Source organism: Apiospora aurea (genome assembly GCF_038362705.1).
Source record: "Apiospora aurea strain CBS 24483 chromosome Unknown utg000002l_segment0_segment0, whole genome shotgun sequence".
In the NCBI taxonomy this organism is placed as follows: domain Eukaryota; kingdom Fungi; phylum Ascomycota; class Sordariomycetes; order Amphisphaeriales; family Apiosporaceae; genus Apiospora; species Apiospora aurea.
The window spans coordinates 2843747-2868060 of record NW_027117389.1 but is presented as its reverse complement, the minus strand read 5'-3'; the positions used below and the strand labels follow the sequence as shown (position 1 = coordinate 2868060).

At 53.2% G+C, this 24314-nt stretch overlaps 8 protein-coding genes across 8 annotated transcripts; 5 read left to right on the top strand and 3 right to left on the bottom strand.

The window, feature by feature from the left end:
- Window positions 1–442: 442 nt before the first annotated feature.
- PG986_003271 (uncharacterized protein) lies at window positions 443–2182 on the top strand (the record flags this gene model as incomplete). The annotated part of the gene is made up of 3 exons (XM_066839493.1): window positions 443–730; window positions 800–1193; window positions 1251–2182. 3 exons carry the CDS (start codon window positions 443–445, stop codon window positions 2180–2182), a joined length of 1614 nt encoding a protein of 537 aa, XP_066704557.1.
- A 3602-nt stretch (window positions 2183–5784) lies between these two features.
- On the top strand, window positions 5785–7573 carry PG986_003270 (uncharacterized protein; the record flags this gene model as incomplete). Its single annotated transcript, XM_066839492.1, is given in 4 exon segments — window positions 5785–6424; window positions 6480–6912; window positions 6927–7281; window positions 7352–7573. 4 exon segments carry the CDS (start codon window positions 5785–5787, stop codon window positions 7571–7573), a joined length of 1650 nt encoding a protein of 549 aa, XP_066704556.1.
- Window positions 7574–8304: 731 nt separating this feature from the next.
- PG986_003269 (Nudix protein) lies at window positions 8305–9168 on the top strand (the record flags this gene model as incomplete). The annotated part of the gene is made up of 4 exons (XM_066839491.1): window positions 8305–8366; window positions 8430–8551; window positions 8653–8833; window positions 8877–9168. 4 exons carry the CDS (start codon window positions 8305–8307, stop codon window positions 9166–9168), a joined length of 657 nt encoding a protein of 218 aa, XP_066704555.1.
- A 1558-nt stretch (window positions 9169–10726) lies between these two features.
- Window positions 10727–14897, bottom strand: PG986_003268 (uncharacterized protein; the record flags this gene model as incomplete). The annotated part of the gene is made up of 3 exons (XM_066839490.1): window positions 10727–10984; window positions 11281–14246; window positions 14777–14897. 3 exons carry the CDS (start codon window positions 14895–14897, stop codon window positions 10727–10729), a joined length of 3345 nt encoding a protein of 1114 aa, XP_066704554.1.
- Window positions 14898–16850: 1953 nt separating this feature from the next.
- Window positions 16851–19646, bottom strand: PG986_003267 (uncharacterized protein; the record flags this gene model as incomplete). Its single annotated transcript, XM_066839489.1, has 3 exons — window positions 16851–17803; window positions 17962–18085; window positions 18156–19646. 3 exons carry the CDS (start codon window positions 19644–19646, stop codon window positions 16851–16853), a joined length of 2568 nt encoding a protein of 855 aa, XP_066704553.1.
- Window positions 19647–20021: 375 nt separating this feature from the next.
- Window positions 20022–21866, bottom strand: PG986_003266 (uncharacterized protein; the record flags this gene model as incomplete). The annotated part of the gene is made up of 1 exon (XM_066839488.1): window positions 20022–21866. One exon carries the CDS (start codon window positions 21864–21866, stop codon window positions 20022–20024), a length of 1845 nt encoding a protein of 614 aa, XP_066704552.1.
- An 821-nt stretch (window positions 21867–22687) lies between these two features.
- PG986_003265 (uncharacterized protein) lies at window positions 22688–23215 on the top strand (the record flags this gene model as incomplete). The annotated part of the gene is made up of 1 exon (XM_066839487.1): window positions 22688–23215. One exon carries the CDS (start codon window positions 22688–22690, stop codon window positions 23213–23215), a length of 528 nt encoding a protein of 175 aa, XP_066704551.1.
- A 139-nt stretch (window positions 23216–23354) lies between these two features.
- Window positions 23355–24150, top strand: PG986_003264 (uncharacterized protein; the record flags this gene model as incomplete). The annotated part of the gene is made up of 2 exons (XM_066839486.1): window positions 23355–23510; window positions 23563–24150. The coding sequence occupies 2 exons, from the start codon at window positions 23355–23357 to the stop codon at window positions 24148–24150; spliced, it is 744 nt and encodes a 247-aa protein (XP_066704550.1).
- Between the last annotated feature and the right edge of the window lie 164 nt (window positions 24151–24314).

Sequence of the window (24314 nt, the reverse complement as noted above, 5' to 3'; positions counted from 1 at the left end):
CTGAAGATGCCCGGCCAGTTTGAGAAGTGCACTCTTCGTATATTCACCCAAAGATGGATCCCGCTATCGCCTTCGCCTTCGGGGGCCCGCTGCGGCACGAGAAGAGTAGTCTGGGAGTCCGCCCGCGGGAAGGATGGGATGGCATGAGGCCTGCATACATATTGCCAAACTGAGCCACCCGAACTGAACCGATCGACGCTCTCTTCGTCGGTTCCGTTCTTTTCTTTTCTTTTTCTCACTGTCGCTATTCTTGTCTGGTTTGCTGTGCGCGGGTGTTCCACTTTGCTAGGTCACGAGTCTTGTTGTTATATCGATTCACTTGCTCTTCTCTACTTCTGCTGCCCGTCCGGCTTCCTGGTCGACCACGAGCTGTGCATCGTGACTGGACAACAACCTGCTCGTTCCCACTGGCATAACTCCTGTCCAGGGACGCGTTGTCAAGATGGCCGCTCCTACCGTTCGCTCCTGGAGTCGCGCGGTGTTGCCGTTGGTTCTACTGGCAAGCCAGGTATCTGCCGGCGCCATAGCAGCGTGGTACACTGACCGCATGGGCGGGACCATGATGATGCAGGACGACGACACTGGCCTTATTCGGTACAGCTTGTGCAACAGTAACAGCACACCCGTCCTGCCCGAGGACAAGTCCATCACTCTGCCACTATTCGAGCCTAAGCCCAAGAAAGGATCCCCGTTGGCAGGAGTTGGTTGGTTCGACAATACTCAGACTCAGGTAAGTGCTTCATCAAACAGCGTGAGGCAGGGTGTTGCCCGTTTTCAGATAGTCTGACTATGATTTTAGGCTTCAATCTGGTTCATGGACGAGAACAACGATATCATCAACTCGAACCTGCACTGTGATATGAACACTGGATATTGGTCACATGGTGGTAGCTATACTGTGTCGGGAGGCGCAAAGTCGCCGTCTCCGAATACAACCCTGGCCGCAGTAGTCTTGGGAGCCTCCACGGGATATCGGGTGTTCTATAGAGACACGGACAACCATCTCCACTGGATAGGGTACGTTCCGGGAGCATCAGGATGGTCAGAATATGGAACGCTGTCAAACGATGAAATGAAATCGAATGCGATCGCCGCAGGCTTCACCGAAGGCAACAACATCACCGTCATTACGCCAAAGAACAACGAGAATATGGAGGCCGCGAGGCTGAATGACGACAAGTCGTGGCATATCAGTGAGTTCTAACCCTTCGGCCCGTCTGACGAGACGGCATAAGCTTACGCGCTGGCAGGTACCTTTCCTCGCCCCCTGAACTCGACCAGTGCGACCAATGCCACCAAAGCGACCGGTTTCCAGCTGAACACCAAAAACACCCCCAACTACACGCTCCCGGCCTGGGACGGGCAGCCGAGCACTCTGGGTGTCCATATCGACAGCCAGTCCATGCGGTCCGTCTTCTACATCGGCACCGACGGCGAGCTGTACCAAGTCTCCGACGCCAAGGACAGCTGGGCCCTGCTCGCGCGGCAGGACGCCAAGACCTGGCCCAAGGCGGACAGCCCCAAGGCCCCGCTGGCGGTCGCGAGCAACTACGGCAACAACGAGCTCCGCTTGTACTACGTGAGCGGCGGCCAGGTGGTCGAAGTGAACGGGGACGGACGCAAGTGGCAGGCGGCCAGGGTGCTGCCCAACTACAACAAGAGTCTGCAGGTGGGCACCCCCTCGGGCAACTCTTCCTCAAACCCGGCCGCCGACGATGGAGGGGACTCGGGCCTTTCTACAGGGGCTAAGGCCGGTATCGGCATCGGCGTGGCATTGGGAGCCCTCGCCGTGGGCGGCACCTTCACCGCGCTGTGGTGCATGCGGAAGCGACAACAGCGCGCCGACAAGGCGGAAGCGGCGGCGCTCGCGGCCAACCAACATTCGGGATCGCCAGGTCAGGCGCCCACGACCGCCTACTCCCAGGGCGCCTATGGATACCCTCAACAGCAGCAGTATCAGCACCTACAGCAGTCGGATGTGGGTGGAGGAGCGTGGCCGGTACAGGGTTATGGCGGCCAGCAACAGCAACAGCAGCAAAACTGGGGAGCGGTTTACAACAAGCCCGTCGAGAAGGTCCAGAGGCCCGGTGAGCTGGATAGCCCGCCCATTCACGAGATGAACAGCGACCAGCAGTACTACGAGATGGCGGATAGCCGCCCGAGGCACGAGATGATGGGCTAGGGACACTACCGCGAGACGCGTTAGAACACCATGGCTGCGCTTTGGGTATCTGGAATTGTCTGGCTGGATTTGCATGATACACACACACACACACACATGATGCTCGGCGTTTGGAGTTTTCACGAGGACAAGTGTGGAAAGAAATATGTCACCCAGAAGACGTATAAAATGTCGAATGCGGACCGAAACAGTCGGCTGAAAAAGGGGTGGGATGGTTCATACTTGCTCCTCAGTCGCAACTCTTGTACGGATAGACCACCCTTTACGAATATGCTCAAACAGATACTCGGTCGTACTGTTCACATTTTTCAGTGTTCGATAGAATTAAACATGCCAGCTTGGACATAAGATGGCACAACTAAACTCTTGTTAACTCTGACGTGCTGTACCCGGCCCTTCCGTCGCTTCCTTCCATGAACAGATGCTGACCCATGCACTCGTTCTCTTTTCATTCTGCAAGGCATGGATCCGATCGCTTAACGACATGTGACATCTTCATCCATTAGCCCACCTGCCGTCGTATCAGCCGCGTACTGGTTCTGACAGCTTCCACACATGGCCAGCTCGGTTTTGGTGCCGGATGGTTCGTAGACACAGCGCGGCCGGGTTTTGCAGAACTCCCAACCCGATCTGAACGTACGGATGGTCCGGCCACACTGTCGACATTTTACGACGAATTCGATATACGTGCACATTGTTTTCGTGCCCGGTATTCTAGAAGCGGCAACTCTGGCGGCAGGACGTTCTCACAAAGAAGAAGTTCGACACTCTGGGGGGTTTTATGTGAGGTCAATCGATGAGTATAGAAGCTTCTGGATCTGCGTAGAGGCGATATCTTCTCACTAGAAAGTTCTGCCCATCCCAGTGCTGTCATTGTGGATTTATGAGTATCAATCGAGACTTTTGCTATCTACGTTTGAAGCGTTTCTTGCGCTTTATGATAAATCCCCGATGCCTTCTGGTCACTGGCAATGCACTTTTTGTCCCGAGCAAGCACGGGTATGACAGTGCCCTTGTGAGGGCTGTTTGGTGGCCCGACGACTTTTTGCCGGGCCATCTCAGCTCGTTTCCACTTCTGTCCTATCATAGGTAGAAAACCCATCTGCAAGAGACGGTGTGCTGCTGTCCTGCCAACTATACGAAAAGTGAGACAAGAAAATCTAGAACCTCATTGTCAAAGAAGATCGACAAACCCCCTCCCCTCCCCCCTCCCTACGCAAGTCATTGAATGTTTGGGTCGAATCATGATCAAAACATCAATGTCGTCATTGGGCGCGATGCATCATGCCAACAAAGGGATTTGAAGACACCATGTCTGTCTCGTTTTTGAAGGCGCGAGAAACTGAGTCTCTACTACATACTACTGAACTAGTGGGATGCGACCCTATTCGGTTGATGGCGAGTATAAGCAAGAAAGTTGAAAGATATCGCGAGTGCGACATCCGAAGATTCCAGATCCCAGAACCCCCTCCGCCGGATTATAGATGTAGGTAGCATATGCTACCGTGGCATTGGATTTCTGGTAGCCGCGGAGTTGTGACGTAATACGCCCAGCACCCAACCAAGCTTTTTGCAGGGGTTACTGGCAAGACTCTGGGCTGTCTGAAGAGGGTAAGTTTGGTACAAACCGGATCTTCAAAAAAGACCACGGCCAGGGCCGGGGCCGTCATGTCGCAACAACTGCCGCGGCGGGATGGATGCGTGTCAACGAGCGGCAGCAAGTAAACGACAATAACAGATGAGGCACGTCAAAGTTTCACACAGTCGGTTGAGCCGCAGCTTGGTTGCTTCCTTGTCGCGACCGGCCCAATTGATGCTGATGTTGACGGGCGCACAAGTAAGTACGTAGGTACATGGTGGTGGTGGTGCCCGAACCGCAGGTTGCCGCTCCTATCAAATGAGAAGATACCTAAGGCACAGGAATATTGGAGAGCGCACCATCCCGATAGTATTTGCTCTTAATGGCCGGGTTGGGTCTTAAGGTTAGCGCTGGCACCAGCGCAGGACCAGCGGGTTGGGTAGGCACTGGGCTGTAGACTGTAGTGTAGTCCTTGTAACCTGCTAACGTTTTGCAATTTCGAACCTTTTGCACATGGCACCCGACGCAGACGCGGAAACTGAGCGGTCGGTAGGCATGTAGTCTGGTATGATGGGTGGTTAGGCATAGTTCCCCCCGCTTTTCCATTCCATATCAGGCTTTTTCCTCGACCGAATAGTATCAGCAGCAGCACTACCACCACATCTGACTGGGATGGGCCTGGCTAGCCGGTGTTTGGCTCGACTGACTCCTGTCACCCGTGTAGTTTTGTCCTCTCTTTTCACCGCTTGCGCTCCTCTGCGGCGAAGCAGGCTGGCTGGGCTGTGTCATAATCACAGCTGCTGAGATGAGTCGAAGAAATGTAGTTCTGCAGCCCGCGACCCATCGTGTGTTAGTTGCTTCCCCCCCTGCCCAATCAGAGGTGCCAGACGCAGGTGATTTCACCCTCTGTCGTATGGGCTTCTCACGGGGCCTGGGGGCACTCCCCACCGACAACAGCACGCACAGCCTGCTCCAAAACGTCCACACGATGAGATCAAGCGCACCACCGCACATTAGCATTTTTTTTTTTTTTTGAAGGCGGGCAAGCAGGCAGGCAAACAGTCGGCCAGGGCAAGCGGGGGGCATCCCGCCTCATTTGATATGGCATGTATAGTCTTATAATAGCCTTATTAAGGGAAATACGAGAAGAGACTCCTAGGTATCAAGCAAGTATTGAAGTATGCAGGTCGCAATGCATGCACAATTTACTTGCCTCTTCCTGGATCTTCTTGCTTGGTCGGCTCGGTAGCAAGGTAGGTGTGCTAATGCAGCCAATCGAGCGACAACTTGGTTACGGGTGGGCTCTTTGGAACCGCCCTCCAGGGCGTGCGGGCGCAAGTGTCCTGCCCGGCCAAGTTCAGCCCCCCCTCGTCCCCCTCGTCCCCTCCCTGCCTGCTTGCCTGCTTGCCTGCCTGCCTGCCTGCCTGCCTGCCTGCCTGCCTGCCCCCTCGATTTTCTTGTCGCAGGCCCTATACCATCACCCAGCGAACGAGCGAGGTCAGCACTTGCATGTAGGATGACGACGTTTTCCTAGTCCCTCTTTGGTCTCCCCCATAAGACTCTACTCTACGCCCGTCCATGGTTGGTCTGCCAGCCCACTCCCCTCCTCGAGCCCAAAACTGACCAACTGACATCCGTGGAAGCTGCCTCGAACTTTCCAATCCTCTTTCGGCGCCCTTGGCTGATTTTGATTTCTCCCTCTTACATATCCCATTTCAACCCAGCAAGCTTGGCTGTGTCGTCTGTTTGCTTTCCGCCGCTTCACCTGCCCTTCCAAGTCGTGAGTAGACTTTGCTCGTGCGCGACGCTATACTTCCTGCCTGCCGCTCTTCCCACCTAGCGCACTCGCCTAGAAACACAACCCCGCCGCGCGGGACAACTGTCGAAGCCCAGCCCGCCAGCCCACCTGACCGCCTGCTGTTGAAGAGAACACAACTTCGAAATCACGTCTCCGGGAGCATCCTGCCAGACCACAACCCTCCCAAAATCACCCTGTTTTTTTGTCTTCCTAATTCTCTGAAGCATGTCCACCTACAGGACCGGTGGTGGCGGACGCCCCAGGGATTACGATGACCGCAACTACTACCCAGCACCCCCACGTGGTGGTCGCGACTATGACGACGTAGACATCTACGACCGTCAGGAGCGCCGCAGCTCTCCCCCGCGGTCACGAGCCCCTGTTCGCGAGTACGAAAGCGACCGTGAGTCCCGCACGCCAGCCTTCCTTCGTGATGAGGGCCGTCGACCTGAAGCTGGCCCCATGGTGCTCCGCGCCAGGGAGATCGAGACTGTCGACCGTCGGAGGCCTCGTAGTCCTAGCCCAGTCCACGTGCACGAACGATTCATAGAGCGTGAACGTGAGCGGTCTCCTGCCCCTCCCTCAATGGCCATGGAGAGGCGACCACGATTTATGGAAAGAGAGCGGTCGCCCTCGCCCGGTACCATGGTTCGTGTCGACCACCGCGAAATGGTACGACGCAGGGAAAGATCTCCTACTCCGGAGCGGGAGCGGGAGCGTATTCGAATCATCCAACGTGAGAAGGAGAGAGTCCCCTCGCCTAGCCCCTCGCCATCTCCCCCGCCTGCCCCGGCCGCTCCGCCAGTGATTCGCGGTCCAACCATTGAGCGCGAGGTGATCACTCACTACCGAGATATTGACCACGGTAAGCATAATGGAAAACCCTAGCCAGATTGCGTTGGTTTTCTAACATTACATAGGTGTCATCAAGGCTCCGAGCCCACCGCCGCCAGCACCGGCACCCCGACCCTCGCGCACTATGGAGCGCGAGACTGATATCGACATCTACACTTCACGCGGCGGTGAAACCGAAATCGACATTCAAAGGCGCAACCGTTCTCGGTCGCGACCAAGAGAGCGGCCTCGGCCTGAGCCTGCTAAGAGACCCTCGTACTACGATGACGAGGTCCTCGTACAGAGCAACCGGAACCGTCTGCATGTCGACATTGACCACGGCCATCGCCGCGCGCAATCTGCCGCACCAGAGCGTCGCCCAGATTACTCGGATGAGGCGGACTACATCACCGGCAAGATTGACTCGCGAGGCCGCATGGGCGAAGCCTGGAACGGGGCCACCAAGGAATGGTCCATCATCGATGTGCCCCCGGAACCGAGAGAGTTCAGATGGATGGTGTAGGTGGCGGAAGTGCCGAGGTAACCTGGCAGCGATACAATGGTGTCAGGCGATCCAAGTTCGTCCCAGAGCGCGAAGGTACTGTGGTCAGCAGTTCGAGTGCCAATGAGCCGCTCTCGGACCGAGATCGCTTGAGCGTACAGGTGTATGATTCGCACAGAGACAAGTCGCGAGACCGGGACATTGTGGAAGACATCCATGACACGCGCATCTCGATCCGGGACCGCGAGAGACGTCCTCGCAAGAAGGAGCAGGATATGTGGACCGAGATCACCAAAGATCTGGTGGTGCGGGAAGCCATCGAAAAGTGCGGTTACGAATATGAGGAGACGGAGTGGTTCTTCTACGTGATGCAGTACCTCCGATATGTAAGTTGCCTTGTGTACCACCCCACTTGTCGTGCCTGGGTTCGAGACTGATATTCTTTTCTTCTCCTAGGAGGACGTTCTGGAGCTTGTCAACATCTCCGACCAGATTCGACGAGCCCGCCGCGAAAGGGCCAAGGAGATTGAGTGGGAGCGTGAGAGCAGAGACCGATGGGAGCGCCGCCACCGACACCGTCGCTCGATGGGCCGGGACAAGTACGATGATGAGCGGGAGAGAATCGTGGAGCACGAAGTCGTCTACGACCGCGCGCCTGTCCGTGGCTACCTCCGCTGAGGAACTATGGAAATGCAGAGGTGATGGCGGAAAGTTGGGGTTAATGGTCCAAATTCGAGCTCCAATTACTCACGTGCAACATCCCGTCATTAGATGGGTTGTTCCGTCTACACTCGGCCCTTCGGACGGGGTGTGAGTCTAACTTGAGATTTTCTTGTTCAAGCTGGGTTGTTTGTAGTGTGTGCGAAAGGGGCATTTGGCGTTCTTTACGACTGTGATGGGGGATTTCTTCCTTACGAATCTTACGATATGGCATAGCGTGTCGGGAGCTATCTAGGGCATGGAGTTTGTATAGAACTTATGTAGCTATTTAGGCGGCTTTTGGCTGACGACTAATGACCTCAATACATGAATGAAACCTCTTGAAGCGGCTCAGCTCAATATTGAAATAGGGATTGAACCTGGTGGCAAATCGTTGCCCGAATATCCAGCCTAGAATATACTGACTGATAAGTGTTGACTCAGTGATCACAGCCCCAAAGATTTAGAGGATCCAACGTTACCTGACCTCATCACCTGCTCACACTTTGCCCCACCGCTTCTTAACCAGGACCTCCTCTAAAGTGATCACCCTTCCCACCTCTTTGCGCAGAAATCCATAATCAACACAGTCATCAAGGTCCCTACACGTTCTTTAGTGCATACGATGTCGACGAACGATGCGAAGGTGGTTTCTACACAGCCACTGGTGGGTCCGCCCGAATTCCGACTGCGCATAGCCTCAGGGACCTATGGCTGACTTCATATGCCTACGAAAGGACACCAACGATGCCAGATGGATCAAGCTGCTGAAGTGAGCTCATTGTATTTTGCTGCTCCCCTGCATACTACATCAACGCTGACATGCTTCTCCCAGGATCGACTATAAGGATGCCCGCGGCCAACCACGGACGTGGGAGACCGCCGAGAGGCGCACGCGGCCCAAGGGCGGGGACATAGACGGAGTCGGCATCGTGGCCGTCCTGGAGAAGTCTACGGGTCAGTCAGTCAGTCAGTCAGGAGGAGCTTGCAGCTTCTTCTACTTCTCTTCCCCGCAAACGCCGGTTGGCTGACCGACGTTCGCGAGCCCCATGTTCCAGGCCCCGAGATCGTGCTCCAGAAGCAGTTCAGACCGCCCATCGACAAGGTCACCATCGAGGTCCCCGCCGGCCTGGTCGACGAGGGCGAGACGGCGGAGCAGGCGGCCATCCGCGAGCTGAGAGAGGAGACGGGATACGTGGCCGAGGTCGCCGAGACTACGCCGATGATGTTCAACGGTAGGTCTTCCTCTTCTTTGTGTCAACCCAATCTATCTACTCGCTAGTGTTGATGTGCTGACACGTGTGGTCATCGTCATTTCTTTTGTCGCCTTGATAGACCCTGGCTTCTGCAACACCAACCTGCGGATGGTGCACGTCACCATTGACATGAGCCTGCCGGAAAACCAGGACCCCAAACCGCAGCTGGAAGACGACGAGTTCATCGAGGTCTTCACGGCCCCGCTCCAGGATCTCTGGGCCGAGTGCAAGCGGCTCGAGGCCGAGGGCTACGCCATCGATGCGCGGGTCGGGACCTTGGCCGAGGGCATCGAGATCGCGAAGCAGTTCAAGCTGTGAAAGGTGGAAACCCCCTAGGGGCGGCAACATCCGAGAGGACTTGTGATGTGCGATCAATGTTAGCGACTAGATCATCAATTCATAGAAGATAGACGGAGAGTGAGTTGCTCGGTGAGTTGGGCAAAATCAAGATGATCGATGCAGCGGTTTGCTCACGTGCGTCCAGGGTTTGGCGACTGCCAAAGATTACGGATCAGTCACGACTTAGCTCGGCATGTTTCCAGTCCAATCAAGGCCGTCTTGAAAATATCACATATCAGTGATGGAACCAAGCCTGAATTGATTTCTGATACCATTTTGCAACTCGTTCTGGCATTGGTAAGATACCCCAGACCATGGAGCGAGTCTGCCAAGGGTGTTATCTCTGATTGTCGACTATAAAGTTGGCAGGCATAATCAACATTGTAAGTAGGTAGGTAGACACCAACAATTCGATTCGCAAACATTATAGACTACCGTATAACAATAGAAGCAACATGTTTTCACCAGAAAGAAAACCGACAAGCGTCTCATAGCTGTCGTCGGCGGCACGGGCGCCCAAGGCCTCCCCATCGTCCGAGACTTAGCCCAGGTTGGAGCTGGCACTATGTACATGTATGTAGCTTGTGGGAGAGGGTCCAGCCCGGCCCGGTTGGTGCCCGTCCCTGAAAGTCGCGGGGGAAGGTAGATGGAGTCTGCGATCAAGTCAGGGCGTGGGCAGCTAGGCGAAGGATGTTGGTCCTGCGCGGTATTTAAAATAGACTAGGAGAATATGGAATGATACACAGGCTGCTTATTGCGCCCACCACCTTTCATCAATTGCTGTGCACTAATGACCAGTTTCCCAAAGTGCAGTTCAGCAACTGGTAGAGGAGAGAGCAAAGGAGCCACTAAAAATGATCCCAATAGGAGCACAGTAAAACAGGAGGGCAAAAAGGAAGCTTTCTTCTGTGGACAGAAGAGCGTGGTACTTCTCAAATGATGAGAGTGGGATTCGAACCCACGCGGATTGCTCCACCAGGATGAAGATATTAAGGTGACCTTAACCTGACGCCATAACCAACTCGGCCATCTCACCGGTTGCTTGTTGCTTTAAATGCCTGCTATTGGCATACTCATCCGTAGTAGCCCACCTGGAATAAAACGTCCACTGGTACTGACTGGCAGGATGACACCATGCTATTCTATTTTTTTTCTTTGTAATGAATAAACAACAAGGCGTTTCTCACAAGACGCGCATCCCATTACTCCATATCACCTATGGCAATCCGTTCTGGCAACGGAATAACTGGTGGCAATATAACAACTAGTGCTGTAATCACCAACGGAATAGCCGAGAGCAATATAACCTGAATAATCAATGCAGTCAAAACAACCATCAGCAATAGCACAGCAGGTGCCAATCGGATAACCAGTTAACAGGAAATCAACAGGTTGTCATAATCATCTCCCATTCTGAAGCAAACCACCATCTCAACGCCTCGCTACGGGATAGACTCTGAGAGAGAAAGAAGAAAAAAGGCAACCGCAAAGGGTGGCTGCCCTATCTATCATACATTCCTGTGTGTGCAACTTCCCCTTAATGGCGTCCACCCATGCCAAAGATGTAGGCGAGGTCGCGAGTGGAAAGACGACCAAGATCTCGTGCAGCCTTCTCATCCATGGCACCTTCAACGATGTCGCGTTTTTCCTCCTGCAGTTCCATAATCCGGTCCTCCACCGTGTCCTTGATCAGAATACGGTGCACCTCGACCGGTTTCCTCTGCCCAATTCGATAGGTCCGGTCAACGGCTTGTTTCTCGATGAACGGGTTCCAGAAGGGATCCAGAATGATGACCTAATGGTTATTGGCGTTAGTACTGTCCGACATTATTCCAGTGTCTCGATGGGAATTCATGTATAGTTTATTTCGAGAGTTGTGGCTATTCCCCTCAACTCAGCCAGTCTATTCTTTGGCCTCATCGTGGTTATTCCTTGTAAACAAATGAACAAGTGCGAGGGGCGGAAGGAATAATCACTGGACAGGAAGGGAATAATCACTAAATAGGAAAGGAATAATCACTGGGTAAGAAGGGAATAGACGTTGGGGCTGGGAAGGAAATTGTCGAAAAAAACACTGAAAGGTCCACTTACTCTACTGGCGCACACCAAGTTCAGACCGGCGTTTCCGGCCTTTAGTGAAGTGACCATGACCTTCACGTTGGGGTCCTCCCTGAATTGCTGGACTGCTTCGTCACGCTGTTTGGCCGACATGCCTCCATCATAACGACGGAACCGAAGACCGAGGTCTTGCTTCAGGGGGACTTCCAGAAGGTCAAGAAGCAGGGTCCACTGCGAAAAGACAATGGTCTTCTCACCGGATTCCTGAATGCCCCTGATGACCTCTATGCACTTGGTAATCTTGGCTGACGGCAGCCAGATGTTTCCAAGGTACTTCAGGTACTTTTTGTGCGCGTGTGCATTGCGAGTGGCCTCCTTCCGCAACTTGCCAAGCATATGTGGTTGGATGTACTCCTTCTTCTTGTCCCTTTTCTTCTCGCTCTCGCTCTTGGCCTTGCCCTTTCCCTTGTCCTTGGACTTTGACTTAGGCTGGTATTCTTCGTCATCGTCGTCATCCACGATGAAGTCTTTCAGATTACCGCGATCGTCAATGTCGTCTCCATCTTCGGCCGAATCAGTCGAGTCCGAATCCGAGTCCGAGTCCGAGCCCGACTCCACGTCGGCTACATCCCCGTCGGCGCTTTGAGCCTGGGAATCGCCGCGGGTCTCGGGCATGAAAATGCTCTTGAAAGCCTCATATGTGACAGTTCCTTTCATGTCGAACTCGGCGCGACAGATGACGCATCTCGGTTTGGCCTTGCCGTTGTCGAGTTCATTTCTCTGTTGCTCAGAGCTGTTCGTGTGGAGTTGCAGGCATTCGTGGCAGGCGTAGTGGCCACATGGAACAAGGATCGAGGGGTTCCAGCTAATCTCCATGCAAATAGGGCACTCAAGTGGTGTTTCTTCCTCCTTGAGAGCATCGACCCGTGCAGAGTGAATCTCTTTTGCAAGGGTGGCCATTTCCTGCTCCGACATCTCAACGTTGGTGAACTCGAGGTCGGTAATATGCAAGTATGGATGGCAACAAGCCTGGCGCAACCGCAGCAGTTTCACAAGCATTAATTGGTAGTGCTTGCCCACGGTGCCCGCCCGCAAGAACTTGCTGAACTCCACTCGGGATTGGTGGTATAAATCATTGTAGTATTGCTGCTCGTCCTCGGTAAAGACAACATAATCAGTCACCTCCGTCTTGCTCGGCAGCGTGATGATAGGAGCTCCGTCGATTGTCGACGTCTTGGTGCGCCGGAGCATGATAGCACGCAGCAGCACTTGTAGGGACTTCATAACCTTCTGTGGATCTTCGAAGCTTCGACCCTTGGGATACAATGCCGCGAACTTCCGCTTGAACTCTTGTGGGTCGTTGTAGGGCTTGATCTGCAAGAAATGAATCAAAGAACCCATTTCATCCACATTGTTCATCATGGGCGTGCCTGAGAGACACCACCTGTACTTTGCTGGAACACGACAGACCGCTCGGTGCATCTGGGTGCTCTTGTTCTTGATCATCTGCGATTCGTCGACAATGAGGCGTAGGAATGACTCTTTGGCGCAGATGAAAGGAAACTTCTCCGCCAGGATATTTTTGTCGACCGATTCACCTCTAGAAATCTTGTCCTTTGTGAAGGCATCCATAGCCTTTAGCTCCATGCCAAGTTTACCGTAGGAAGTCAACACAACATCAAACTTGCGCAATTCATCGTAGGGCAGCTTCTTCTTGTGGTAGTCGTGAACTTTGAGAAGATGTGTGTGCTTGACTTTGTCTTTGATCTCATTCTCCCACTGACGAAGCAACGATACAGGCGCAACAACAACACTGGTGCCCAGACGTCCTGGTGAGGTTTGGCTTGCTGGAACACGCCCATCTACCAGGAGAGCAAGCGTTGAAATAGTCTTGCCAAGACCCATATCGTCTGCGAGTATGCCGCCCCTCTTGTGCTCATCAGCTTCCATGCCCTTCATCCACTTTAGGGCAATCTGTTGATGTTTATAGAGCGGCTCCTTGAGGGCCAGGGGTGTGCTTTCGTATTGGTCACCATTGGCCGTGCCTGCCTCAGTCGAGATATTTGCCAAGAGTGCCTTCACTTGGTCCGATTCTGGTTCCATTTCAGCGGCATAACCAGGTGGAATAACAATACGGTCATCGAGGGGATCACCGCGTTCGTTGGTGCCACTGGCATAATTGTAGTTGTTCGTGCGCTGCACAATTTCAGCCAGCGAAGGACGATAAATGGAGTTGTTAGCTCTGCTCGCAAGAGGACTTGCAGTCCCATTCGCAAGGTACCCAGGGCGTCGTTGAGATTGTGACGATGGAAAGGGAGAGTTGGATTCAAGCCGCTGCCGCTGGATCGCAGCGTGGTGCGCAAGATCCCCGGAATCGTTTGCAGCGCTGCTTGCGTGGCGGGGCTGATCATCGGTAAGATCAACGAAATTGCTGTCATTGGTCTCCCAGGATCCAGGCATTCGGTTTGCTCGTGGAGAGAAATCGTTCGGGGTGGCTTGGGGCAACGAGCTGGTTGAATCGATTGGCTCAGGCTGGTGTGCAAAGTACTCTTGCGCTTCTGCTCCATCCTCGGCAGCAATCATCCGGGCGAGCGCCTCGTCTTGTTCTTCCTGGATCTGCTTCTGACGAAAGGCAATCTCACGTTGCTCATACTCAGATCGCCGAGCAGCTCCTTCTCCATGACCATCGCCGAAGTCCCCAAACAACTCATCATCCCATGCGTTGCCTTCTGCGTTACCTTCATCGCCGACTCGTTGTGACTTTGACTCTGGCATGGAAGGCAGGCCGTTATCAAGGTGGTTGCTATACGTACGCTTTCTGGCGTATTCAGTGTTGCTGGCGTCATCCCACAGGTTTTCACCTTCGAAAGACAGTCCAGAAATGCTCTGGGCATTGGGTAGAGGTACAGGGAAAGTGCGACGAGCACCAGGCTCATCGCCGCTTGACCCTGCCATGGTAGTGTTGTTGGTGCTTGTTCTATGTGACGGTTGCACCGAGCCTTTATGCGAGGAAAACCAGTTAGTTTTGATGGGAAGATATGAACGCAACGAGCATGTTGTTTTTTTCAGTGCTCGAAAGGGAAGGGAGGGAAGGGAGTGTGTGACTTGTACAAGCCTCAATGCAGGGTTGGGGGCTTATAGCGAAGAATTGAGGTGATTGTGAAGGGAAGATGTGTGCCGGAAAGAATAATCAATCCAAGTTCCCTTGCTGCCTTTGTATTCCGCCTATAATGGGTATGAAGGAAGACGAGCAACAAAAAGAAGCAGGCTTGGGAACTGAAATGAATGAGGGAAAGTAAGTGATTGTGCAAAGTGTTTTGTAGGCCTGAGGTTGTGTGGTATGGGTGTGGTGGTGCTATTGTATTCACCAGGCAAAGACGGAAGCGGGTGTCAACGAGGTGAGGCTTCAAAGAAGCAAGGCTTTTTTACCTACCTGGCCTGGCAACCTGGAGCCTTTTAAGCTGCCTTTCAATGCGAACAATCTCAGCCTGGATTTCCGCCCGACGCTGCGGTGTATCCTCAGGCGTACCAGCCAGAGACTCTAGGAGGATTTCCTGCAGCTGCAGCTCGTCTCTCAGATCCTCTTCACTGGGTGCAGCGGGTTCGGCCTCGTCCCAGATCGGGACGGGCGGGCGACCAGGCTGTGCCATCATGAGGCTCCCGGCTTCTTCTTTCTCCTCCTACTGGGACTGGACAGACATAGAACGGAATACAAGATCCAGGTCTCTTGCCGAGGCAGAGTGCTTACGAGACAGACGCGCCGGTCTGTGCTGGAGTTCTGCACGCTGCCGACGCTGGTGTCCTTGAAGCGGGTTGTACAGGAACAATGAAGACGATGAGAGGGATCAGAAGCAGTGCCGGCGGTTGACAAGGCAAGAGGAGCTGGATGGATGAGAGACAAGCATGCGCCAAGGCCTGGGGGCAACTACAGCCTTGCCTCTTTTCCTTTGCTTCAGACTTGACCCAAACCTTTGGCTGCACCTGGTTGTGTTGGAGCCTTCTAGGGTGGCGGCGGTTGCCTAGAGCACTTTCCCCAATGCTAATTCTGCAATTTACCTATAGCACTAATAGAATAAGCCCAGATGCGTGCATTTGCGTAACCTTGGTCGGCAACGGACTGGCAATGGGACAGGCGGCTTGGTAATGGATGGTTGGCTGGTAACGGGATAGCTGGTTGGCAATTCTATACTTTCTGGCCAAGGTCATAACTGGGTGGCAATGGAATAACCGCTAGGTGACAGGACAGTAGGATAACAGCTGGCTGCATGCGGGCAGCTGGGAGGTAGCACTGTAATGACCAAAAGATTAGGTGTAAGTACCTAATGTGTGTGAGGGAAAGAGCAATACGGCCTGGATAGCAAGCCTTTCTCTACAAATGGCAGGTGTTATCAATACGAGAACCAGCCTACCTTCATACTGTACCTACCTGCTGAATCAATAGAGATTACGTACAAGGTCAAAAGTCGCGTTTTATCTCGCGCGTCATTGCACTTAAACTCCCCCTGCGGCAGAGTGAATGCATTCCCCATATTTAGCCATTCCTTGATCCGATAATAGCGCAGGCACGCACGTCACTAGGCTGCATGCGGCTAACACGCCAGGTGCTCAACTGACAGGGCCCCTATCATTCAAATGTTTGGGGGCCATCTAGCATCTAAGTACCTACCTGCGCCCGTCCAAACGCCTAAAAGAGTAACGCTGGGGGCTTATAGGCGGCCTTACAGCGCCGACCTTATTGCCTTGCTTCGCTACTGAATGGCAAGGAGAGCATGCCGGCTTGCCCTCTAGCGTTTTCTGTATTTAATTGTTTCCGGTGGATCCCTCTAGATATGTAGTGCCAGTCCTGTGCGGGTAGATAAATTCTCGGGCCATGCTGCAGATCTGCGATCTATCAAAACGGGGACATCCGCCCCCGGGAACACCATGGCCACTATGCGCGCCAGGTCTCCCTTAAGAGGACCCTGTGTTAGTCAGTCTTGATTGATGCCCTCCTCTCGAGGTTTGTTTATATGCTTTTGTCGCAATTCACTGACCTTGGTATGAATAACCCAGCTCGAAGCCCTCAGAGGGGTGACTTGGGCCAACTTGATCATTCATCTCTATACCCAATGCCTCTAGAGATCTATAAGAAAGCACCTTGCATTCCTTGGGTACAGATAATATCCACTATCTATCCGTGACCATCTGTATGTCTTGCATTCGTTTCAGATCAATCGAGCCTGTATGCTGCAGAGGTTAGCAATGGACCACGGATTTCTGGTTGTGCGCGAAGCATCACTAATATAATAAGCCATATTTCTAGTCTATCAAGTGGATGTTCGTGTACGAACGGAGCAAGTAACACTCACTACTAAATCATATGCTATGCGAGAAGATCTTGCGACCGGGCTCCTCGGATACGGAAGGAATAACGCTTTATCTCGATGAATATTAGAAGCCTGATCATTCTCCAACCCTTGGCAAGTGAAAGAAAAAGCCACCTGTCCCAGGCACTGAATGGTGCTGCCCAGCAGCATCAATGAAATAGTAAAAACATGAAGCTCGGGTGCCCTGCGTCAGGGTCTAACGCAAAAACCTTTCCCCTGATGGTTTCTCGGAAGGCTTCAAGTAGCCAGGATACTTTTCCCGCCATCAGCCGTAATGCGAGCACGAACTCTAACCCGCATAACCTCGTGATGAAGCTGCTTAGGCGTGACGACCACTGCACCGCCATCTGCTGCTGCTGCTGCTGTTCCCTTGGCCTTTCGCTTCTCCAGGCCGACGATCGCGCTGGGTGCAAAGAGGAGGGCGTCCCCGGTCCGAAGCTTGACGATATGCGACATCATATCGTGTGTGGGGTCGTCCTGCGATATATGGATGCCGCGTACGCCGTCGTATGATATGCCGTCCTCATCGTCATTACCATCAACGCAGTCCGTGGCGGCATACTGCGGTCTATTATTCCCTTGCGGCTGTTTGATGGCCGACGAGACACCAGCGAGATGGCCTTTGAGCACACGCAGCCAGTCAGGCGACTGGAAGTGATGCACGATTGTGATGCTGCACAAGTCGAGGAGCTTCGGCGAGATGGTCGGCTCCTGCGTGGAGATGAAAACCCGCGCGCCGAGGTGGCGCTGCAGCCGGATCGTAGAGAGCAGCGAGTTTGTCAACGTCTGCGCCTCGGCCGACTCGCTCATGTACTTGTGTGCCTCGTCCAGGGCCACGACGCGGCCGATCGACGAAGGCTGCTCCAGAAAGAGCGACAGACAGATGTTGAACAGAGAACATGCCATCTCAGCCGTGACGCAAGGACATGAGAGGTCAACGATGGTCAGCTGGCCCTCGCAAGGTGTCCAAAAGGTTCCCTTCATGGATTTGTTTGCTTTGTCCTGAGGCTTGACTTGACTTTTTACCATGAAACTCTCGAGCGTTTCTAGACGCTGCTGCAAAGGTATGGACTGCTGCTGAGTAAGGTCCTCCTGCGCCAGACTGTTCCGGAATCTGAAATAGTTGAAGCCCGTTCCCTTCTTTTGTTGCTCGAGTCGCATATCTCTCAGTAACCTCTGGATAACGTGCACTGCAGATCAAATGTCAGCACCTTTTATCAGACAACAAAGGAGATGGGAGAAAGTGCTCTGTCCAAGGCATATCATGAAGATCGGACGCGTATGCGATGTGATGAGACCGATGTAGTAGGTCGACTGCTAGCAACAAAGAAATAGGGCATGATCTTACTATAGAGCGGCATTGAGCCTCCTCCGCTAACTTGCATCAAGTCGAGCATCCTTTTGGTATTCAGATCCGACTCTTTCAACCGCAATTCCTCTACTGATACGCCAGGGAGCTTGCTGTACGTTTTCTACACAAAGCTCGTTAGCCAACCCATATTGTGTCATCAGTAACGACTAAGATCACCGAGCCATACCTACCTTCATGGTGCGGATGCTGGTCGGTGCACAGAGCACCCTAACTTTGATATTGGCACTCGAAGCGAGATACGCCGCCTCACAGGGGGTTCCGCTGGCATCGGAAACGAAGGTGTCGTAGTGGAACACGATTCCAGTCAAGGGATGGGGGAGTCGGCCAAGTTTGGATGGCACCAAGCACCCCTCCAGAAGACAAGACAGCGTATGGCTCTTGCCTGAGCCTTGTTGTCCGCAGATAAAGATGCTCGAGGGGCTGGCAACGTTGTAAAAGATGCGGGGGTCTGTCGGGCCAGTGCCGTGTCCTTCTTCAGAGTTCCCTGCAAAGAAAGCGTACTGCGGGAATGGTGTCGACTTGGAACCCTGTCTAAGAGACCTCGCATGTTCAAGCACAGGGTGGGTGAAGATAGGGGCTGACATAATGCCTATCATATCATCATCCTCGGGTCGTCGTGTAAGTAGCTTCATATGATAATCGCGATAAGAGTCTGCCTCATCAGAAACGTCGTTGGAGGTCTCACTCTCGTCACCGCTATCCTCAAGTTCGTCTGATGTCGACGTACTGCGGTGGGCATTTCGGCTCTCTGCCGACGAACCTATCGTCTGTGGAGCAGGCTTGATGGTTCTGCTAGGAGGTCGGCTATTGGCTGTAGCCGTCGCTTTCGGGCGGTGACTGGGATGAGCTGTGACGTCCGACCTCTTGGGCAGCGGCAGCGCCTTGGAAGAAGAAGCAGCAGCAGTAGCAGAAGCAGCAGCATTATTGGTAAGTTCATAAGTCTTGCGACCCTTCTTTGATTTCCGATTTCCCATACTGTCGGACTCTTCAGACTCCAGTGATGGATCGACGCTATCGTGGTTCTTTCCGTTGGTATGCGAAGAGGTTTGCGAAGCAATAGGCACAAGAGAGAAAGAAGCTGGTACGGGCCTTTGGCTTGCTCGTATGACAGCTTTATTATTGTTGAGGGAAGCAGAAGCGAACTTGTCTCCCTTCTCCTGGGGCTTTAAGTTCAAACTCAAAGGCCCGAACATGGGTTTCACAGCGTTGGCCGGGGGTGCTGGCGACGTGGCTTCCTTGCTGCCCTGGACAGCGAAAGTACTATCATCTTTCTTCCCCTGAGGCTCATTGCTCACACTTAATGGCCCGAAGAGGGGTCTTGGAACGACTGCAGTTTGGATGCCGTCAGAAGATATGGATGCGATGGACTCTTTGGCAGCCTGGTGGGTGCTAAGGTTGGATGAAGACGTGCAACGTCCAGAATCAGCTGGCTCGGCACGGTTCGGGGTGTTATCAGCATCTGGAATGAACTTGAACTGAGGAACAGTAGCTGCTTTCGTAGGGTCGAAATTCCCTGAGAAGAAGACAGTGAATGCCTTCGGTTTGTTCTCAGGAAGGCTGTCAGGTAGCCAAGCAATGCTTTTCACTTGCTCATCAACATCAAGAGCGCAATTGCCCGAGTCTTCTGGTGCCTCGGTAGCAGGTTCGGCTGGGGACGACATGGTGAGTTCTGTGACGGCAGAGTTCGAAGCAGAGGCAACAGGAATGGGAATTTGGAACACAAAGTGTGGAAGCGACAGGTAACATTTCAAAAGGCAGTATAAAACCCGACAGACAGGGAGTGTGACCCATGCCAACACGCGTTTGAAAACGGATCACGGATTGGCGAAAGACCCACGCGACGCAACCCCCCACGTTCTGGTCCTCTACTCTACTAACTGCATGGCGTTACTCACGATCTATAACCACGAGCCGTTTTCTTGTTCGCTTGCATATTTGGTGGTGATGATGGAAAGTGTTTGAGAACCTCCAAAACTATCTCTCATTAAACTTTACTTCCCGGATCAACGGCCTGACCAAGTGCCCCCGTTCTTCTTCTATGGAGTATCTTCATTACTTTTGAAGTAGCTGAGCACGAACTCCTCCAGACTCTCTTGCGATGATGTGCCAACACTCCATATGCGACGCTGGTTCTTGGTCTTTGCAACCAGCTGGGTCCCGTCGGTCCCTATGGTAAGCTCCCTGTCTAATGTATCTACAAGCGCAACCCCGTCCATTGCATCACTCCAGCCAATGTCCTCCTTGGCCAGCTTCTCCGAAGTCAACTCGAGTAGCCTGTCGACAACGGCTCGGATCGTAGCTTGTCTCACGTAGTGTATTGCTTCACCAACGTTCGGGTAAGTATCGGAGGAAGCGTATAGGTTGGCCAGTGGGTTCTGTGGGCCCGGCAGTGCGATCTTGAATTGCGTAGCATCCAGAGACAAGAAAGCCTTTGCACGCAAGCCTATGCGAGCTTCCGGGGTGATTGTGATATCAGCGGAGAACTGCTGGAAGTTGATGGTATTCAACATAAGCATCTCTGCCTGCGTCATGACGTGGTGGTCCGTGTCGACGCGAGTAGGCGGCTGCAAGCTGAGGGATGGCTGTGTCTTGGTGAAATTTGCCGAATCGAAACCCGCCGCGTGTAGAGAGTCGATCAGGCTGCCTGTAAATCCAATCAACTTGTCGTAATCGAGAGTAAACCGGTATCGTGAGATCAGGGGCCGTAGCAGGTTGTAAGGTGGGTTGTTGCGTCCGTGCTTTGGCTGTACTCGTTTGCTGTAGTTTTGACGATGTGCGGCCATGAGAAAGATGCTGAGGCCTTGGATCGTGAGTTCTGCCATCTGGTCGTAGAAGTTGGTTTCATCGGGAAGCTCTGGCTCCGCGAGATCCTCCAGACATAAAATCACCTTTGTGGCTGGGTTCACATTGTAGGAAACCTCCGAGCCGTCGGACTGAACACCAAGCGAAAGAAGCGTACGTGATTCGCGACTGATCTCGTACCATAACTCCTGTGCAAAGATGGTGTTGCGGGCCTCGAGAACGCGGTCTTCCAGGCGGCTATTATCTAGGAGGCTGCCGGGGAGACGCGACCGGCCTGCGATCTTGCCGTCGACCTCGATGGTAGCACGCACTCTCTGCGAGCCCTTTCCGGCTTGCCCATGATCCAGTCGTGCGTTTCCGTCCTCGCTTCGGATCAAACGTGCGATACTGCTGTCTCTGTACATCGGAGCAGCCTCGGCAAAGCCAAAACGGACGCCGAGACCCTTGCCGGCTATGGACGAGACGGCCCAGCCACTCTCGCTGACAGCCAGCACATCGGCCCAGTACTTAGTTTCGAGAGTGATTTCTTTCTCGAGTCGCTCAGCCGCCTCCAGCACGGAGCTAACCATCTTGTTGGTGCCCATTACCCTCCATCCTGTACCCACAGCTAGATCATCGGCTTCTCTAGCGGGCGTGATGTTGGACTGGTGCACTTTGGATGAGCCTAAAGTGCCAATTCCAACGAGCTCACGCAGGGTGGGGGATAAGGTCGTGCCAGCTTGGTTGGGCGTTTCCTTGGAGAGAAGGAGAGAGACCAGGTCCAGGTTGAGCATAGCCGATTGATGGGCAGCCTCGAGGTTTCGCAGGAAGTCATCACGGGCCTCGAGAGCCGTTTTTTCCTTCTTGTCGTTCTCGGCCTCGGCTTCCGAGTCCGAGTCACCTTCGGGGCTGCCTTGGCTATTGTCCGGGTTGGCAGCTCCCGCAGCATGAGCCTTGATTTCCTCGACGAGGTCGGCTTCCTTGACGTTGCGGAAGCCATTGCGCTCGGCGCTCACGCGCTGCACGAACTCTTCAATGTTCTTGGGCTTTTTGTCGCCCCGAGGCCATGGCCTCAGCGAGAATGGAGACTGGTGTTCCATACTTTTGATCTGGTGATTCGATGTTGTGTTTCGTGGTGACAGCGCGGTAAGATGCAGTTTACGTTCAATGAGGATAAGGCAGGTGGGAACTTTGCTCTCATTAGTGGGCGGCCAGTGCGTGCAGGTGGGAAGCGGAAGACCTTGGAATGGGGCCATTGAACATTGAACCTGGCTCGCGCCAATTGATACACGTCGAGACAGACGCCTGGTAGTACCTACATCCAACCATTCCAGTTGGCAACCCTACTTGCATTCCATGCTGAACACTATATGAGCTGAGTTTAAAGAGTTAAGAAGCCACAACTCGTGGTTCTTTAACTATTATTCTATATGTATATGGCGATTATCTCCCAATGACCACGAAACTTGGATTTATTTATACCCTCTGTTATTGCCCTGTGACTAAGTATGGTAAAAGTGACAATATTCCGGTCGAACCAGGTAGAAGAAGAGTTGCATTCCAGCATTGGGGATTTGTTCGATACCCCCTCCTGTATTTGCCCCTTTCGAACCCCATTATACCTGCCGTAGAGTTGATATGCTCACAGAATGATGGCCACATGTACGTACCTAACGTGTGTGAGGACAGGCGTTCCAGATAAGCCATGAACTTTACCATAGCGAGGCCACAGCATTCTGGATGAGTTAGATAACTGTATTGAGTTTCGTGGATTAACATATATGCCCTCTCCTGCGTTTGCCTTGTATCTATACGTCAGGTATAAAGAAAAATCCCACGAGGGTCCCGGTCAGGCAACCCTCACTTACAACATTCATAGAGACCACCACTCTCGAAAGCTACCAACACGACCACCCCCAATATGACTGTCTTTTCATTGGACACATCACTTGTCGCCGCCACCTCCGTTGGCCTCTCGGATCTCCCAATCGAGCTTCTAGCGCATATCCTGGGCGACCTGGACTCGTACGAGGACTTGGCAGCCTGCCTGTCATCGTCGCCAATCTTTCTGGACGGGTTCTTGTACAAAAAGAAGACCATCTTGCCCAACGTCGTCTGCAGGTCCATAGGCGACGAATGCCTTCGTGATGCTCTGACCATTGTCCGCTGTCCCAACTTTTCCGACGGCACCGACCGCGATGAGCTACGCGGCAGGATCAGCGACTACCTCACGAACCGCGCCTCGCAGGAACCCTGGCCTTGTTCGCGCGAGGAAGCCGTGCTGCTCTGTCGACTAGATCGCGTCATCATGCGATTCGTAGACGACCTCGTGAGAACGGCCAAGCTCAATTTGGACGACTGGGACCGAAAACAACGTTATGTCCCGCACTGGACCGAGCTGTTCATCATCCCCCCGCCGCGCCACGAAGCAGGAGTCGTGCTGGCCTGATATAACGAGAGCCGAATTGGTTCGGTATAAGCAGGCATTTCTCCGCCACGAGCTATTTCATAAGGCCTTTGCCCGCACCGCAGTGCCAAGTCCTTTCAGTTTTGCTGAGCAGTCCAATTTACTGCTGGGGGACCTGGAAATGTGGGAAACTATCGGAATCGGAGGCATCAATGCGTATATCCATGGTCTTCATGCTAGCATGTTGGACAGCCTCTACAAGGAGATGATGGATGAATTGTTGCACGAAGCTGCTGAACGAGGATTTCGCGGGAAACCAGATCCACCCTATGACAAAGTAAGTAACAGGGATTCTCCGATATCAGCCATCGATTTAACTCAGTAAGCAGGCTGAAGTGGCCGATTTGAAAGAGGTTGCACCTGACGTGTTCCCTGATCTCAGGTGGGAAACCTGGCTGGATCTTAGTGAGTCCCTCGCTGCAGATGATATTGCCACAGTCTATAACCGGGTTCGCTCTGGCAAGAGTGGATTTGGGGCCGAACTACGAGCAAGACCACCTCCATTGGAACGGACTGGCTTGATCGAAGCTTGCTTTTACCGCAACGAGCAGATTTTGAGCACCGCCCGCACGTCGTCGAAGGCATTCCCTGGTCCTACCGAGTCCTGGAAGACAGGGTTGAGACCCGATGGAAGTCTTTTCACGTATGAGATGGTCGGACATATAGACACCAGTGTCTTCAAGTTTCTACCATGGGAGGATTGTGCAACAAAAGGTTGGATCTTCTTGGATGGCCATATTGACACTAGCTCGGACAGTCAAGTATCAAGTGCACAGGAGGTACTAGCCAAATTTGACGACTGGGTGCGGCAATTCAACCAGCGCTGTACCGATTTCGTTGAACAACTCGATGGCTGCTATATCACAAAGGACGCGTTGGCTTCAATTCAACGTAAATATGGTGTGGTCAAAATATGAAATGAACTATCGACATGATTCACTCAGAAGAACCGCCCTTCAAGATGGCCAGGCGATCAGTGAGCAGAAGGCTGTGTTTACCGATATTTGGGGTTACACATTTGATCATAGCACAGAACTTCGGCTGCAAGTGTCAGCAACATGTATGTAGTCTAAGTAATATA